We start from the raw sequence: 18,872 nt of genomic DNA on the forward strand, positions 1-18,872 counted from the left end.
TATTAATGATGTTGTTAATGCAGTACATTTATTATGCTAATTTTTTTTTCCTCTCAGTCCCATAAATCTAATAGTGATGGCCTACTTAGGATGGACTAATTTCATTAAGTGATTTGGCTTCCTGACTGATTTTTAACTACGATTTAAATTAGCAAACAGGGGTCCTCAGGGTTTGCACTTACTCCATTACAATCTTGTCCTGTATTTCAAAGTTTAGTTCTTTTCCTAAACAAATATTGATTCTCATTGACCAGTTACTATAAAAACTTTCTAGTTTGCAACAAAATAAATCTTTAATATTAAACGTAGTATTTCTTGCTAACCAAGAAGAATTATGCATTCCTACTAGCTGATGACTCTTGTGGCTTGGGTCAAGTTCTGTATAGGATGACAGTGGAATCCAATTATGATGAAGTAAAATATAGTTTAAGAGTATATGTTAGTTAACTCATAGAATCATAGAATAGTTTGGGTTGGAAGGGACCTTTAAAGGTCATCTAGTCCAACCCCGCTGCAATGAGCAGGGACATCTTCAACTAGATTGGGTTGCTCAGAGCCCCGTCCAGCCTGATCTTCAATGTTTCCAGGGATGGGGCATCTACCACCTCTCTGGGCAGCCTGCGCCAGTGTTTCACCACCGTCACTGTAAAAAAATTCTTCCTTACATCCCGTCTGAATCTACCACCGTTTAGTTTAAAACCATTACCCCTTGTCCTATCGCTACCATTTCGCTAGCAACTTGGGATTAAGCTGTTGGTCCCCAAAACACAATTTTTCATACAGGAGAGTAGTGCAGATTTCTTAAAAGCCATCTTTGTTCCTTGGAGGTTTGAGTCTGCCTCCTGACTTTGCACGCAGCTGTGCTGGCAGAACTAGTGACAACACAGGGTGTTTTCTGTGGAAAGTAGAGTTGGTGCACATATTTCTAAAGGAGTGATTTAGCTCTCAATAGCAGAAGTTTATTAATGAGCAGTAAATATTAACTGAAGTCAGAGAATCTTCTTTTGTACCAACATAAGTTTTTGATTTCAGCAGGACCAAGCCTTTCAGCTTACTACCTTTGCCTAACAAAGAATGGACATTTTCTCTGGTCTGGAGTATATGAAAGTTTGTTAACTGTTCTTAGCATGCTCCTTACTTTATATACTTTACTGCACTTTTGAATTCATAGTGACAGCTCAGTGAAATTACTTGTGAAGCAAAGTTGCTTCATCTTCTGAGTTTCAGTTGCAATATTTGCTTGAAAACAAATGAAATGCCAAATATCATTAAATTTTTTTCTTTTTTTAGCATGAACTTTGTATGTCTCTAAGGTATTCCATTTCCATTCTGAATTAAGGATAGATGTTCAAAATAAAACATCAAGAAAATACTGGTTTTGTGTGAGATTGTGTATGGGTTTTTTTAGTTTATCTGTTTCTAACTGGGTTGCTAAAACAAAATGAGAAAATTCACACTTGAGGTTTTAGCATATTTTTATACTTGCTTTGTGTTTAGATAGCTATGTTGTCTTAACTAGAAAATTATTCCTGGGGAAAAGATGAGTAGTGAACACAAAAGGTACAACTAAAGCTTTTTATTTCTACAGCATCGCAGAATGGCCAAGGTTGGAAGGGACCTCTGGAGGTCACCTTGCCCAACCTCCCTGCTCAAGCATGGCCACCTAAAGCAGGTTGCCCAGAACTATGCCCACACAACTTTTGAAGATCTCCAAGGACGGAGACTCCGCAACCTCCCTGGGCAACCTGTGCCAGTGCTGAGTCACCCTCACAGTAAAAAAAGTATTTCCTAATGTTCAGAGGGAATCTCCTGTGTTTCTCTTTCTGCCTATTGCCTCTAGTCCATTGGGCACCATTTGAAAGAGGCTGGCTCAGTCTTCTTAAACTTTCTCTTCTGATATTTACATACCTTGATGAGATCTCGCCTTGAGCCTTTTCTTCTCCAGGCTGAGCAGTCCCAGCTCTCTCAGCTTTTCCTCACAGGATTGATGCTTAATCACCTTCGCAGCCTTTTGCTGGTCTTGTGCCAGCTCTCTTTGTAAGGTTAGAGTTTTAGATGCAGGAACAGAAATAACAGTTTAAAAACATTCCAGTGTATTTCATGCACTCTTGATTTGTCTTCCAGCAATTCATGGAGAATAGCTGCATAACTGCTTGTTACAATGAACTGGTTCAAATAGAACACGGGGAAGTGCGATCTCAGTTCAAATTACGGTATGTAGAAGTGTAAGAAACTGCAAACATCAACCGCTTGGTCTACAGAATTGTATCAGGTTACTTGCTGCTTCTTCCCAGCTATGCATATATGTGCTTTGCATCTGTATGTTAATTAATATCCTATACCCTTACTTCCTTCTTCTGTTATTTTTTAAAGGACAAATTTACGTGCCTTAGTAACTGGTACCTTGAGAAAGCTCGGTCTGTGTATGTTCCATTCACTGGTGGTTTGAATGATGGCTTTTCTTAATGCAAAATGCAGAAAATGTCCTTTATTCTGATGCATGCTTGTCCCCCATATGTCTTGAGGTGCCCATATTGGATTTGGCAACATTCTAGTGGCCACTACTACCAGCATCACAGCCATGGCAAGATCCTTCAGCAGAAATATGGCAGAACAATTACTTTGGCTCATTTAATTGTAAAAGCAAAGTTTATAAAATGCTGTCTTGGGTGCAAGGTTTATGGGCTGCAAATTTACATGACAGTAAAACTTTACAAAGTCATTCTTGATCTCGTGTGTGAGATTTCATATTTGATAGCTTGAGCTGAACACAGTCTTGATCTGGCTGTTCATATCCTGAGTTTTTATTTTCTTTCTTGGGCAAGACCTGGTGGACCAGGAGCAGTTTTTTATCTTAGTGAGAAATTCAATTACTTTCATTCCCTTAGCACTTTTTATGTGACTAATTTTATATTTAATACAAGTGCTTATACATGCATGTGAATGTTTGCAATACAAGTATATGACAAAAAGCCCTTGAAGTTGAGTGTCATGCAGAGAAGGTATAGTTCCCTGAGTGTCATAAATTAATTCCAGTTCCTTCTACAGAGAATGCTATCACTTTGCTACAGAATTCAGTGTCTCTGTTTAAGAAGTAGATTTTCCTAAGATTTTCATTGAAAACCAATCCCAAAGTGACTCCACGTTCATGTGACTACATGTTTATACAGGCAGAAGGCAATTACAGTAAAATTTTCAGAGGAAAAAAGTAGAATTTGGGCTCACAAAATTTTTAATAGGTGTTTTCCCAAACTCAGCAGGAAAATAAAGCAGCTGTGAAATTTTAGAAGTTAATTAGGTATCATGTGGTCCTGCCTTGGTTTGTTGTTCAGTTGTAAATGCAACCTGAAGTGAGTGATGTCTGAATTAAGTCAGCATAGATCAGAAACATCAGTTTTATATAGAAAGATTAAGCTGTCACTCATACACACAGTGCTTGTAGTTTATGTTTCAAGAACGAGATGCAAATACAATTTGAGCATCTCTACATGAGTAGTATCAATTATGAATGCAGATAATTAAAACTGTAACACAGGGAGCATGATTCATATTTGCTACCATATTTTTCTGCAAGTTTATTTATAGCCATCACCAAAAAAAGTCTTAAAATTCATTAAAATTGGAAGGAAGCAATGTCAGTCCCCAGTGGTATTCAATCTACTGGCAGTTCTTTCATCCATATTGTTTATGGGAACAGCAGTATACCACCCACTTGTAATTCTGCTTGCTTTTGCTCTTGCGAATGTAGTTACATAAACTGTGAGCCTAATTCCTTTTAATTTATGTAAATAACAACATTATATAAAATGTATTCTGTGTTATCATGTCTTTTGTATATTGATAATACACATTATATATACTTGTGTGTGTGTATACTTATTCACATCACCTCTGGACAGGTCTGTTTTAGGAAACTTAGGCAGCATTGAAAAATACTATGAAAAAAAAAAAAAGTAGTATTTTTGGGTTTGGTACTGCCACTGCCGCACGCAGTCCAGAATACCTAAGTAGTTTAAAGAGTTTGAGAGATGCAGGCCCAGGATAGTTAAATAGTTCAATATTCCTCATCATGTAACAACCAGAAGTAACATTTATAAGCAGTATTTGTACTAACATCTCGGGGCATGAAGTAGCCTTTTAAAGGATAAACTTTCTGAAAAGGCATATTTGTAACTTGGAGAAGCTGATGTCTTGCAACGGAGGATTTCCCCCTACCTCCGCCTGATTAGGCAGGTGCTCTAAATGAATTTGTTGTTAAAAATTAAGCAGAACTAGTGTTTGGTAATGCTGTTTCATTATAACTTGCTTTCTTCTGAGTGGCTTAATTAAGTGGGGAAAGGTGTTGCACTGTATGTCTATCCACTGGGTCTCTGATCTGTTTGCTGTCTCAGTAGGTCTTCTATGCAGCTTTGTAACAGTGAAAGGGAAGAGAGAATATTTTCAGCAATTTAGTCAATGGTATTAAAACCACAATATTTCAGGTGTTCAGATACAAGAGAAACTTGGTGGAAAAGTAGGACCAGCCCAAGAAAACAGTATATAAGGTTATGTCAGTGGTCAGAAGTGTCTTTCCATTCCAAGCGGGGACTCTGCTTCTCCGCATAGCTGCTTCTGGTTTGAAGCTTTGTTGGATATTTGTGGGAGGTGTGTATTAATCAGAGGATATGGGCCATTTAAACTTGTAATTTTGCTGGCTTGTTTGCCAGATCAAATGAAAATACTGAGGTTTGAATAGTGCAAACATAGCTCTGTGTGTTCTTGCAGAAAGTTTCATAATTACATTTGTTAGCAGCTGGTATACCAGACGGGCATCTATCACTGAGATAAACTAGTTGTTTCACACAGCACAAAATCACACTTTGGAGCTGGCTTGGACTGCTAGAAAGTCACTTGTAAAATTACACTGGGAGCTCCTTTTATTGTATGAGGCGAAATACTGCTGTTGTCTTCTGTAGACAACACTTGTTCCTACAAATCTTCATGCAGCTGCATGTCTATGTCTCTATGTATATATCTCTCTGTGTATCCTATTAGTTTTTGAGTTAATTCCATGATGAGCAGAACTAGCAATGTCCTGTATTTCTTAATTCTCTAGTCATCGGTATTTATTCAAACCCCACTATGCAGTCTGGGAGCAAGATGTTCCTTTTAGGTAATAACTGTATACAAGAATCTTTATGTATGGTGCATTTATGTTCCCTTCAATGAGACATATATAGAAGATAATTAGTTTGTGTTTAGTCTAAATCAAAGATGAAGTACTGACATCTATCAAAGTAAGTACGCCTAGGTTGTTTCTTTCAGTATGCACTCTCTCTATATATGTATATATATTTTTCCTTGTAGTATTAAAAGCCTATATTATACATGCTGTTTAAATCATAACTTAAGCAATTTAAATTCTTTAGCAAGAAGGTAAGACTTCTGTTTTCCTGCATTAGTTCAAGAATAGCCATGATAAAAATGGGAAATGAAGATCATTTTGGCGCTTAATAAATATCACGATGTATGGAAATCAAGTCACTGAATTATTACTTGGAAGCAGGAAAACCAGTATTTTTCTGACTAGGACTTTGTGATGGCTTAAGTTGTTTCCTTTAATTATGTTGTATTCCAACTTCTTTGATCGATCTACTTGCTGTATTCAAATCTTTGTATATATCCACTGTGGTGATTTTTGTGTTCCCTGTCTTTAAGGATCACAAAACTTGCTATTCTGATGTAACAGCCATTTATTATTTTTACTGCTAATTGTGAGTTCCTGCTTTCTAGAGCATGTTTGGAGGAAAAAAGTATACTACTAAGATGCTGCAGTACCCATGAGTAATTTTACAACGTGGTCTGCAGTAAAACCACGTTAACAGTAGGGCTGCCTGAAGCTGAATTTCCAGGCAAAAAAACATAGTGCAGATAGTGATATGGTTTAATCAAAACAACATGCTACTTGTGATTCATCTATTGACAAGTACAATATAATAATGTATTTATAGTGAGCAAACTGTTCTAACGCTAAAACTAATGTGAATCATTTGCTAATTTCAGGGCTTGTAATGCAGTGTTTACGGCTTTAGACCATTGTCAGGAAGCCATAGAAATAACCAGTGAAGATCATGTCATTCAGGTAGGGGGGGGAAAATATAACTATTTTGCAGAGCTTGGGCAGAGGAACCCCCAAAATATCTTTGCTTAGTAGTTTCTGTTCTATTTCAGTATTTTAGTTTTGTTGGCCATTACAAAGCCCTGTACAATGAACTGCCTTATTTCTGGATGCTGCACATTGATGCCTGCTGAATTTTTAGGGCTTTTCCTTCAGTAACTTTATTTAGATTATAATTTTCAGTAAAGTACTATTGCTTATGGTAAATCCAGCATGAAATCTGTAGCAGAACTAGATAACCTGTACAGTAAAGTGTTTTGTTCTTTATCTGCCTTCTGATAACAGTTTACATATTGCCTTCTGTGTTCAGAATTAAATGTTTCACCTTTATGTAGTATTTTTATATGAAAAACACTGAATTGTAGGGATGTGTGGTTATGGCTTTAGATGTATAGCTTGTAACAATTTGAAAGTTGTACATGAGTAATTATTCTTTAAGTACATTCTTTTTCATATTATTCTAAAGTACTTTTGTTTTGGCAGTATGTTAATCCAGCCTTTGAACGGATGATGGGGTATCACAAAGGAGAACTTATTGGCAAGGAACTTACTGAACTACCAAAAAGTGATAAAAACTGTGCAGATCTTTTAGATACTATCAACACATTTATTAAAAAAGGAAAGGTAAGCAAATAAAATCAACTCATGCAAAAATGCTTTAGATTTCTATTCTGTTTTGGTTTTACTGCTCTAGGTTTAAGAACACAAGTTGTGGTTTTCATGAGTGCACATCGAAGACCAGAATTCTGCTCCTCAGATGTTTTATGAGCACAACAGCACAAGCCTCAGACAAATGACTACAGGTTTCTTCAGCTTTGCTTTTAGGATCTGACTGAAATCCTCTACTGATCTGTTGGCTTAAGATCAATATGAGAACATTTTCTGTGTTTCTGTTTTGCTTAGAGCCCATAGAGCTTTTGTTAGTTGGAACATAACAATTTGTCCCTCAGTCAGTCTCTCAGGTGGCTGCATCATCTAACCAAAGGGTTTAACTGTTCTGTCATAACTGCAGAGCCTTCACTGACTGCGTGCTTTAAGCACCACATGGCATAGCCAGTTGTGACCAAAATATATCGTCACCCAGTGGGGTTTGTTATCCTAACTGTTGTTAGGATATCTGCAGTGTACTGTGAACTCCTGTTGTGGTGCTGAAGGGCCACAAAAGCACTACATGTTCCTGGCAATATGTTCCCTTAATACATGCAACATTCTCTTATCCCATCTCCCATGGGTTGCAGAAGTACCTCTTACACTTCCCTGTCTCACCCTCTGCTTCATGAATTTTGGGGAGTTCTTGAACCTTTGAGTCACATCCAGCAATGATCTGAGCTCTGGGAGTCACTGTCTGGAGTTGTTTGCAGGTTCACCTTTGTTCATTAGCAGTACCTGCAAGCTGCTTTTGCTTTGCTCCTCCTCATTTATATAAGCAGCCCAGGTGCTAGCACTGCCTGTTCAAAGGCCCTGTGTGTCTTCTGCATCCGCCCATCTTTGTCTGTGACAGAGTAGGTATCTTCCACCCATTTTCCAACTTCATCCTACTCTGCTGCCAAGTAGTTCCCTCTTTAAAAATCTCTCTTCTTTGAGCTAAGGTAAGGAGAGAGAAACCTTCTGCTTTATCTTCCTTTCTTCTCCAATCCATACAAGAGGATACCTTTTATCTCTGCATCAGTGCACTGCCAAAGGATGGTGCATATATGACTCTTGGTTAGCCTGCAGTCCTCTTGATGCTTTCCTGTAGCAGTGGGAATGGAGAGAAAATTAGTGGCTGGCCAGGAAAATGGCCATTTGCATGGGAGAACAGGATGAACGACGAAGAAATTGTTCCTTCCTTTTGCTGATCTAGAGTGCCTCGGATATCCATGGTCACGGGAAAACAGTCATGGAGTGAGAATAGGGTGTTGGTTACCTGACGTTAACTGAAGAATATCGTTAGATAAAGGGCTTCTGAAAATTAGCACACATATCACTTGACAACTGGCAACTTCAAAGGTGAATGGTGCTCAGTGCAGTTTGGTTCTGCTGCTCCCAAGGGAAATACTCTCTGGATGTGTTGCAGCCACCACTGCTTATGGTGGTACCTGGCAAGAATGTTTGTAACCCCTCAAAGTAGATGATTCCTCAAGTTCTTTGTAAAAAAAAATTATAGTCTCTCACAAGAGAAATATATTTACACTGTCCTTACATTACCAAATGTCTGTTGTCTGTTAAAGGTGCTACTCTGTATTAATAAACTTTACACTATTTTAAAAAATACAACCATGAAATAATATGTAATTATTTACTATGTAAGGACTGTGTAATAGGAGACTAATATTTGACTGCAAGCTATGTATTCTTAAATGCTGTCTGTTGTGTGTGTTTGCTTAGGAATGGCAAGGAGTTTACTATGCAAGAAGAAAATCAGGAGACAGTATCCAGCAGCATGTGAAGATAACACCTGTGATTGGTCAAGGAGGGTAACTAACTTGTCCAGAACATAATTGCATTCTGCTTCTTAGGGCCTTCTCTCTGCTTTCCCCATCTCTAAGTTTGACAGGAACCTCCATGTATTTAGTAGCAGGGTGATGATACAACTGATGACTTCAGGCAACGTGGAAAGAATAAGCAAAGTTGAGACGGTCATGTTCTTTGCTGACGTTTGTCCGTTTTGATGTTGTTATATGCTGGCTAAAAGAACTGTAAAGTGATAACAATTAAGTGTTGCTGCTGAGGGTATCTGCAAGCTGACATTTAGGTTCATGTTACCATGCATTTCTTTATGAAGTCATTCTACAGTATCCAAACTGTTACCCAGTCAGCTGGAAGGATTGGGAGCTGGGCGATCCCCTTGTTTGTGTGCATGCTTGCATGTCCGCATGCCTTTGCAGTGTAGTACGGGCACATTGCCAAATTCTGCTCCCAGATGTGCAGGTGAATCCCTGCAGGAGCAAAGGGACCAGGTGTCTTGGGACAAAAACATAGCCATAACGCTGAAGCAGTGCTTGTCACCCAGTTGTCTGTTGGGTTTGGTATCTTGTTTCATGAGGGCATAGAGACCTCCGCTTTAGAAAACAGCAGTGTATCACTTCTGTCTTTACTATTTGATATAGTAACAAGTGATTATTTCTGTTGCTAGGAAAATAAGACACTTTGTGTCCCTCAAAAGGCTGCACTGTACCAATGAAAACAACAAACAGGTATCGTATTTCTTTCATGTCATAATTTCCATTGCTTTTGGTAAACTGATATTTTTGGTTTAGAAATTGCTGTTTTTCCAAGAGGACGTGATCTATATTGTCAAGAAGATTCTCACTGTTGGAGCAAGCAAGAAAACTTCAGTATCTGCATGGGATATTCTCCTTTTGTAGGACTGCGGAGTAGAGAAAGAAACGCTTTAATTCTCTGGAGCACAGATGCGACAGTTGAGTCCATGACACTGTGGAACAACATTGACCATAGTCCAAAGAGAGTTCAGCTGCTTTTTTTCTAGAGCTGCTCTTGCCAGTCTGATCTGGTGTACTTATGTCTAATAATGACCTATGCTCAGCTGTCACAGGGTTTGCCAATGTGTGGTTCTTGAATAAAGTATAGCCTCCACGCAGGACCTGAGGCATTGTATGCTTCTCAGAACATGTGTTGTGGAGGGGTGTAACCCAAGCCATAACCCAAGTAAACCAGCAGTAGCAGTTCACCCCAGTCTCTGTGGTCCAGGCACGTTTCCACCCGAGCAGCACCTGCAGCAAAGCTGGTGGCACGGGGAGCTGTTTGTTATCATCTGCTCCTGGTTCTCTCCCTCTGAAAGTGTCTGAAGCAAATTACTGTATCACATACTTTGCCTCAAAAATGCTTTAGTACCTGGCCTGTAGGGTGAAGAGGTTTGGACTTTTGTGAGCAAAGGAGTGAAATCTGTCTTTATCCTGTGGTCTGTGGGGGTGAGATGGAAAGTGGGGAGCATAGGAAGTAGCTGGCAACATTTTAGGCTGAGGATGTGCTTGGGAAACATGGTATGTTTCCATGTTCTTTAAGGGAGGGGTTATGTATTTGGTTTATTTAGAATTTTAATGTGCTTTTATTCATGATGTGGGTAGAGACACTTGTGCATATAAGGTATTTAGAAAGTCACTACTATTTCTAGTTGCCCCTTCTTCAGTATAACAATACTGAATATTAACACATTATTGGAAAAATGCCACTACTGGAAGAAGTTCATAGCTGGTGTTCTGCAAAATTTGGCTGTTGAAACCATCCCCCTTGCACAAGTTTTTGTGGGGACAGATAGTAACGAGTCAAAGGAGAAATCTGCTCAACCTTTGGAAGAGCTTTGAAGGTCTATCACTGAAAAACAAGGCTCAAAATGTTTTAAATTGACCTGATTTTTTAACTAAACATGGGTTTTTAGTATTAGCAGCAACGTATCATTTACAGTAGCAGGATCTTTTAAAGTGCTCAGGCTAGAGTACAAGAGAGTTTTGTAGTAGAAGCAGTGCTAAAGTTACATGTATTTCTTTTTAATTCATTATTTAAACCTCACCATTTATATAGTTTAGTTTATAGCTGCTTTTATGTTGACTTGGAAGTGAGATACAATTTGATGGTTTTTTCTATAACGTACACACAGCTGAAAGACTGGTACAGGGAAATGTGGATGTGATACTCTTAGTGCAAGATAATCAGTACAAAACAATTACAATGCTGCAGCCATCTGTAAAAAAGCAGTAGGAATATAGGTCAAAGTTCATCTCTATTCTGTTTTTCATTGTCCCTTTCACTGGACTGCCTAAGCCAGTAAACTTAAGAAACAAATTTTAGTTAGGGACTTGTGTCGAAGGCTACATTCATATTCTCTGTACTACTGGCACCGCTGGAAAGCACCATCAATTGGCATTTTTTAGTATTGGTTCACAAGCAGTTATTGGTGACTAAAGCACTAACACGACAAGCTATAGGTCTGGGGAGCTTTATGCATTTCGTGAGCTCAGGGAATATGGCCTTTGAAGGGTTCTCCATAGGTGTAGAGATCTACCACAAAGGTTAAAGAGCACAGCCTAACAGAAAAAGCACGGTCTGGGGAGATTTAATGTCCACTGGGGAAAAAACCAAGGTGCATCCAACAGAACTAGGTAATTATTCTGTTTCAGTTCTGTGGTGGAAATACCTCCTGCCTGTAGTAGAGCACCAGGTGCTCTCGCATTGCATGAAACTGTCAGTGTCGGAATTTTGGGGGTTTGGGTGTTGTTTTGGTTTTGGGTTGGATTTTTTTTTTCCATTTTAGATGGGCAGTGATGGTGATGTATAGGAATATCTATATTATATTCATATAATATATTATATTCATAAGACTTCTTAGAGCTATTTTTGTAGCAATACTAATGCAATGGTATTAGCGTTATATATATTTGAGTATATTTATAGTATTTATATATTACAGTATTTTATATATATGATCAACATTTGCACACTGCAGTTTCCCTAAAATCTACACCTGAATACTTGCAACAGTAGAACTTTTCTCTGACCTAAAAAAATTGGGTTTCTTTTCAAGACACAGATAATTCTTTATGGAAGAGTTAAAGGATGTCAAACAAACTATTTAGTTACAGAGCAATAAAATCTGTCATGATTCAAATTTTGATGCAAATGTCTAATGTTTCACTGCATCAATGTAATTATAAACAGCTTGATCTCATCTTTCAGACACTATATGCAGACTTAGAAGCATCCTTATGTTATTATGCATTGATTCACCTTAAAAAATGTAGACATGTTGTACGTCATTACTGACAGCCTCCATTAGCGATATCACAGTATGATTAGAGATCACTGTGTAGGACTCTTTCTGGATTTCTGTGCCAGATTTATCACATACAAAAATTAAGCATGTTAGATTTATGCATGAAAAAAAAAATATCTGAGAGTGTATTAAGCATTCTTACAGTGAAGGTTTATGAATGGGGATTGACTTTCATGTGACTGTTCCCATGTGCTGAAGCCTAGGTAGTGATTAATGCTGCCTTTGTCAATTTGAGACCTGGCAGGATAGAGTCCAGTGTTTGCACATTCATAAACTTATAACAGAGGTGGTGCTTCTCCTCTTAAGAACATACCAGCCCAAGATTATCTGTGTAACTGCCCTCGTAACTTACCTTACATGGCTCTTTCAGGTCATGCCTGCAGAAGGGGTAAGAGAAGTATTCAGAACTGAGATGTGATTTATTGTTTTAGTGGACCACTCAGAGGACTGTGCCAATATTTTCTGCCAGTAGTGAAGTAGACAAAGTCATATCCATGGGCTCTGAGATATGCTCCAGTTTGGAACCAGAATGAGCAGTACAGATGCCTTGTGTCCCTGTACCATATCTGATGAGCTTCCTCAATCTTAACTCGATTTGGACAAGACGATTTGTCTGAGAGTTCCTGCATGATTACAATACAGATGTTTAAGCTTTTAAAATCAGTTTTCTGGAGGAAGAATCTTTCCTTACACTCCCTCTAACAAGATTTATACGAAGTCTGATCATAGGATTTCCCTTTCCTTTTTGGGGTTTTGGTTTTTTTTTTCTTATTATTATTCATTACAGAAAGCCACTCCTGAATTTTGGGTTTTTTCCTTTCCATTCTCTTGTCTTCTCCTTTCACCCTCTCCCACACCTTCTCCCAACAGCAATAAGGAAAAAAAATTGGAAGGTGTGCAAGAATGATGGAAAAGAGAATTTGTATCATTCCTTTCCTTTCTTTCCTGAATAATCCCTGTAAGGACCTTGCAGCATGCCCTGTCACACAATGATAAGGGCACTAAAAGCACATAAGTGCAACCTTGCCAAACTCTCCTTTTAACTCACAGGTTGCAACCATGGATTTCGTGCTTCCATGCAACCTAATGCTTTGCTATAGGCAGATTATGGATTTGGACAGAGGAGCTAATCAGCATAGATTAGATGACAGTACTGGACTCCTAAATATGATGTATAATGAATAATGTGTAAGTGCAGTGTCAAGCACTGAAGTTTTTTCATCTGAACTAGAGGGTATATATACCTTCTCTAGTGAATACAGTAAAAAAAGTAATGCATTATTTTTAGTCCTTTTCAGTGCCTCTACTAGCTATACCTAAATATGTCATGTGCTAATTTTACAGGGAGGAATTAAGGAACTGAAGTTTCTGCTGTTTTCCCATTAACTTTCTTGTAACCATGAAACAAAGGAATGGGGTGAAGTGATTAGCAGATATTAAGCTGCTAATAATAATAAAAGCACAGACACTGCTTTTGTTTCTGAGCAGGAGGGAAACGCAGAGAAGCATTTCATCTGTGTTACTGTAGACCAAGCAATAGGTGTAAACTTCAGGATGATGGAAATATTTTATTTAAATTCTAAGAAAGATCGAAATAACTATCAGCAGAGCTACCCAAGAATTTAAGAAGCCCAAATAATTAAGATTTTGTGTTTAACTTTTTCATTCATGAGAATGACTAAGAATTACTTGAAAATAAAGAAAGTTCTGATGGATGACACCTACCTCTACTCCTCCGTTCTGGAGAGTTGTTTTTGTAACTAGGTTTTCTGAAGTACAGTTTATCAGTGGCCCATGAAAGGATGCATGCAAAATTAGCTTAGATAGTACTAAGAAAATGTTTTTTTAATTACTGTACAGGGAAAAAATGAACATTTTGGAATTCTTTTATTTCTTGTGTTTTATTCCTGGAATCTTTTGGGTTCACATGCTATCTGCACGTAAACCACTATCTAAAAATGAATGCCAGTTCTCTTGCAGACACCGGCGTTAAAACAGGAATTTAGTACATAAAAGCACTATTGTTTCTGTGATTTTCCTGCATATCTGTTTACTTTTGTATTATTTCTCTACATCTAATTACACCTAAAGAAGAATCTTTGCCAAACACTTTTTTTAAAATAACTGAACAGTAAATGTTGAATGTAGCCGTCTTAAAATCTTTTTGTATTCTTTTTCCTTACATATGTATTTTACTCTTGGTGCACCTTCAGCTCTACAGAAGTCACTGTGATGAGAAGTACACAGGAGACAATTCTCAGACAGGTTAGAATACTATCATCTACCTTTACATATCACTATGCTTGAGGCTGTGGCCGGGTGCTTTGCTGGTATGAAATGTCTCTTCCCTCTTTCAAGTCAGTGGTCAGAGCAGATGGCCAATGACGGATGCCAGCTGCTCTGATGTCACACCACGAACTGGATTTGTAACCATCGTTAATAATTCGATCTCCGGTGCAGAGCTCTTGCCGTGCATTCAGAATTAAGATGCATTGCTCTTTGTTGTATTAAAACAGTGTCTGATCCTGAAGATAGTGTACCTTGGCACCCTTTCTGTTTGAAATTAATATGGAACTGTGATGATTTGTGCCAACAGATCTGCCCCCAGTGTTTCCAGGTTTACGACCTGTCAGCAGGCCATTGGTTTGGACCCAGCACGGCGTTAAGATAGTTGTCCGTAGTGTCCAGGCTAGAGCTAGTCATGTCCAGTCAGCGCTGAGCTGTTGCAGCCCATCTGCACAACCCTTGCCCTGAGTCTCGGGCAGGCTTGCTTACTTGCAGACAGCATGGTCAAGCTCTCAGTAACTTCTGCAGGTAGCTTTTGACTAAAGGTGTGGAGTATAAGGGGATAATCTCTTCTTCCGATGCTGTGTAATGGTTGGAGTAACCATCTTCCCTGAAGAAGGAGGCACTAAAAGCCAGTTTTAAGCTTGTGATTCTACTGATCTGAGCAAAATGCAGTACTGATCTCCTGTTCTGAGTGAACAGGTTCTTGTGCTGTTACCTTCTGGCACCTGAGTCCCTCCCACTATGAAACACCAGACAGCATTGCTGTGCAGTGTCAGGCAGCTTCTAACTTTAACATGGGATGAGGATAAAATATACCAAGAGCATGGGAAGTGACTGCTTGATATCCTCCTTTTTTTTCAAGTAGCATAAGAATACGTGCAAGCATTGGAGAGCTTTGTGATGCCAAATTATAATGGGCAGGGGGGAGAAGAGGTAATATATGCAATTTGCTGCTCTCATTACCATTGCTGCCATCAAAACTGATCCATCGTGTGTTAAACCGTTTGCTCCTGTGTCCCTGTAATAAATGCAGTTTTTCTTTCTCACTGTTCCTTTCCTGGAAACAGGGAAAGGTGTGAACGTCTGTGAATTAAGGTGAAGAACACTTGTTACTAGTTAACACATAGATACTAGCTTACTAATGCATTTTACAGTTTATGCGGTGCATTTAGGCTTGCTCATTATTGTCAAGAGATTTCAGCAAGGCTGGGAAGCCACATCCCCTGAAGCCATACTGATGACTGTGGTGCAGTGAAAGCAGGCAACCTTAAGAGTCACGTGTGTGTGATGTAGGTTATCCTTTCCTGCAGTCCATGGTTGTGCTCCAAGAAAAATTCCCACAGCCATGCGCATATACCAGTACATGATGCAGGTAGAAAAATAATCCACGTGTATCACGCTGTTTGCGATGGTGTGATTTATAACACACCTAGATGGGGAGACATTCCGCAAAGGAGGTGAAAGAACATTTTTTCTTTAGGCATTTAAATATTTTCAGCAGAAATTGTAGCATAGCGCAGAGTAAATTTTATGTACCTGTGACTCTCTAAGTGGCACTAGCAGAGTTTCCAACTTGCTAGTGTGTATTTAATACAAGCAGAGTTGTCGAGTCTGCTACTGCCACGCGCAGCTGTGCTTATGTGCAAATGCTTACTCCCATTCAAGTGCCTTATATTAAACTCCTCCAAATGTTAACACAGGAAAGGGGTTTGAAAGAGAAGTCCTATCAAATAAATAAATAAAATAATTTAATATGCATTAGTTGTTCCCCGCTCTTAGCTGTTGACAGAGGAAAATGCTTTGTTTCTGCAATCTGGACTACAACAAAATGAAAAGACCCAAGCTGCCTTCTAAATCTGTGGTAAAGAAGATAATTAAGGCAGAAACTACATTTAAGTCATTTTTAAGATGGGTGTATTTTTAATTCTGGATAATTGTATACTAACATTTTATTTTGCTAAAGACAGCCTGCATGTATTCTGTCTCATAACACGGTTATGCAAATCGGTCCTTATGTTGAGAATACCAATTTTATGATATTTCTGATTCTTTGCATGGTGGGTATCTCCTTTTGAAAGCTTGCTAGGATCACTGATCTTCAAGTGGCATTTCAGATACTCTGGGAACAGATACTACAGAGACTCTTCAAAGAGGTGCATAGATGCTGTTTGTAAACCTAAGGGAGAATACAGACTGTAACGTACCAAATTTTTTTTCTGAGGCTTTTTCAAGGCATTTAACCCATCTATTGCATTTGTCTGGATGTGGTAATTTCTCTCGCTTTAGCAAATGGTGGCAGTTTCAAGAATGACAGCTTGGTGCGTAGTTAATTTTCACAGCAACTGAATTGACTGTTTATAATCGTTCTCAGCATGTTGGATTTTTCTTAAACACGGGCTACAAACAATTATTGCAATTAAAAGCAAAAGCTGTCTGAGTCTGAATCATGCTTGGGCTGGATGAGTGTAGACTGAAACAGATTTTTTTTCACTTGGCTAAATTTCTAGGCAGTTAAGCTCAGTCTTGTTCAGAGGTCGGTGGACAGCAAAAGGGACTTGCAGGAGACATGTCTCCTAAAACAGGATCTTTGACAACTACCTTAGACAAAGGCAGCCTCAAAGACTACTGCTTTTAGGCAGCTGAAGTTAGGTGACGCCACTCCCCTGTTCCGTAAGGTGTCTTGACTTCTTTGTAAAACAGATTTCCACCTGACTTTGGACAAGTTACTGTAAATTGAAAGACACTGAGTCTCTTGTTCTGATGTGCAGAGATTACATTATTTTCCACACTTATATGGTATTGTTAAGATCATTTAATTAAATATTCAGAATTTTAGAAGGAGGAGAGTCTGTACAGGTCTGTCTTATTGCATTTTTAAAGCTTTGATTTTGTATTTACAGAATCCAATTCCTTCAAATGCAAGAACAGAAGGAAAGACTCAACTGATGTTAAGTCAATAACATCTCAAAGTAGTGATGGTAAGGAAGTAAACTGTCAAGAATGATGTTATAAATAAAGAGCAAACTTGCCCTAGGCAATAAAATTCAGAATGAAAGAGGAACCAGACAGATTCACAGCTGATTAAACAAGAGATTACTCCATTTTTTTTATAACTGCTGTAAAATTTCTTCATTCTGATTTGCAAAACAGTGCACCAGTTTGAGTACCAGCATCACAATACAATGCATGCAGCACGCGGTGCCTTCACAGAGAGGAGGAGTAGGGGCAGCCTGCTAAAAGAGTGCTTGGGGAAGCGTTAGATCTAAGTCTCCTAGAAAGCTGCAGCTTCTGCTCCCAAACCAGAATTTCGGTTTCATTAGTGTGGGATATGAAAGGATCTACTGCTGCTGGTTACCTGAGAGCAGTACTTCTGCTCCTGATCCCATTTGTGACTGCTTGCTGGGGCTGGGACAGTGGTGGCAGAGATTTCTTTCTGCCCCAGTGTGTAGTGGGAGAAGCACAGCTTCTGGGGAGCAGGAACAGGTTTCATTAGAGCAGCTGTATCACTGAGATGAGGGACATACACACAGTCTCACAGGAGGAGCCGTGTCTGACAATCAGCTGCAAACAAAGGGTGAGTGGCAGGTACTTGGCATGAAGTATAATGTAGGTTAAGTATAGCTTAATTTCAGTATAGCTGAAGTGACGATGGACAGAAAAACTGACAGCAGAAGTGAGGGGTGGCTGCAAAGGAGGTAGACAACAGTGCAAGAAATTAAACAGTAAAGCAAGAACTTGCAGGAGGGGAGATACGGAAGAAATGGGAGATGAGGCTGGATTCTGTCATGCTGTTCCCCACCGACAGCTTTCTGCAATTTTTAAATGTTGTGATCTGATATACATTCTGCAGCATGTAAAGAGTTCTCTCTTTAATGGCAGCTCCAGGTTTACAGACCCGACGGTACTCTTCCATGGCAAGGATCCACTCAATGACAATAGAAGCTCCTATCACAAAGGTGGGTCCTGAGCACTGCCTTTTCCACCAACTCAGGAGTTTGGAGTTGCTCTCATAGGGAAGTATGTAGTTTGTGGCAGGACAGCCAGGGGTTTCCTGCATGTTGTATGTAACAGAATAATTTAAATACTTTTTTTTTCTTACCACTTTTTGCACCTCATCGTCTCATGCCAAATCCCAGTCATAAGGTAGAATATTAAAAAGGAGAAAAGGGTGTCCTTGCTAGGTACACTGCTTGTGGCAGGAAGGGGACCCTGCTCTGTTGGGCCGTGCATGTGTAGGACATGCACTTCCAGTCTCACCTTTGCTTCTACGATTGGTATTTATAAGATAGCACAGAGAGGAGGAAGCACCTGCACCATGCTCTGTCCCTCCCTCTTTCCTGCAGTCTTTTTCTTTACTATCTGTGTTATACAAACTCTGCTGTCACAAACCAGCTGCACAATCACTTGTCCCACAAACCAGGGTGCCTGCCATCTCCCACCCTCAGACCATTCTTCCCTCTTTCCCCACCTTTTCTTCCTGGCATCAAGCTCTTTACCTCCCAGCACTGCTGTGCCTGTTAGAGCAGCTGACTCCTTTCCTTTTCCTTCTCATCAAGCATACCCTCAGAGAGGCTTGTAATGCCCCCACAGCAGCTTCTGGTTGCTGGAGAAGACTGCACTGGGGCTTTATCCTTCTCAGTCCTGGCACTGTGAGGA

The 18,872-nt window shown here is 39.2% G+C and overlaps 2 protein-coding genes across 12 annotated transcripts in view; one reads left to right on the top strand and one right to left on the bottom strand.

The window, feature by feature from the left end:
• The window catches only part of WDR41 (WD repeat domain 41), an 87,986-nt gene that overhangs the window by 27,090 nt on the left and 42,024 nt on the right, over nt 1-18,872 (bottom strand). For 4 of the 11 annotated variants that reach the window (XM_075079240.1, XM_075079245.1, XM_075079242.1 and 1 more), the window contains one exon: nt 6,776-7,889. The exons of 4 other annotated variants lie outside the window; for them this stretch is intronic. In XM_075079240.1, the coding sequence (XP_074935341.1) occupies nt 7,771-7,889 (119 nt within the window). In that variant the 3' untranslated portion in view covers nt 6,776-7,770. Of the gene's footprint in view, nt 1-6,775; nt 7,890-16,159; nt 16,393-18,872 lie in introns of those variants that run through there. 3 more of the 11 variants (XM_075079250.1, XM_075079249.1, XM_075079248.1) reach the window with 3 other exon arrangements.
• Nucleotides 1-18,872, top strand: part of PDE8B (phosphodiesterase 8B) — a 36,955-nt gene that overhangs the window by 2,567 nt on the left and 15,516 nt on the right. The window contains exons 4-11 of the mRNA XM_075079239.1: nt 2,125-2,213; nt 6,043-6,121; nt 6,641-6,781; nt 8,525-8,613; nt 9,273-9,333; nt 14,141-14,192; nt 17,117-17,194; nt 18,096-18,172. Coding sequence (XP_074935340.1) covers nt 2,125-2,213; nt 6,043-6,121; nt 6,641-6,781; nt 8,525-8,613; nt 9,273-9,333; nt 14,141-14,192; nt 17,117-17,194; nt 18,096-18,172 — 666 coding nt within the window. The remainder of the gene's footprint in view (nt 1-2,124; nt 2,214-6,042; nt 6,122-6,640; nt 6,782-8,524; nt 8,614-9,272; nt 9,334-14,140; nt 14,193-17,116; nt 17,195-18,095; nt 18,173-18,872) is intronic.

This window comes from Phalacrocorax aristotelis, chromosome Z, assembly GCF_949628215.1.
Source record: "Phalacrocorax aristotelis chromosome Z, bGulAri2.1, whole genome shotgun sequence".
Lineage (NCBI taxonomy): Eukaryota > Metazoa > Chordata > Aves > Suliformes > Phalacrocoracidae > Phalacrocorax > Phalacrocorax aristotelis.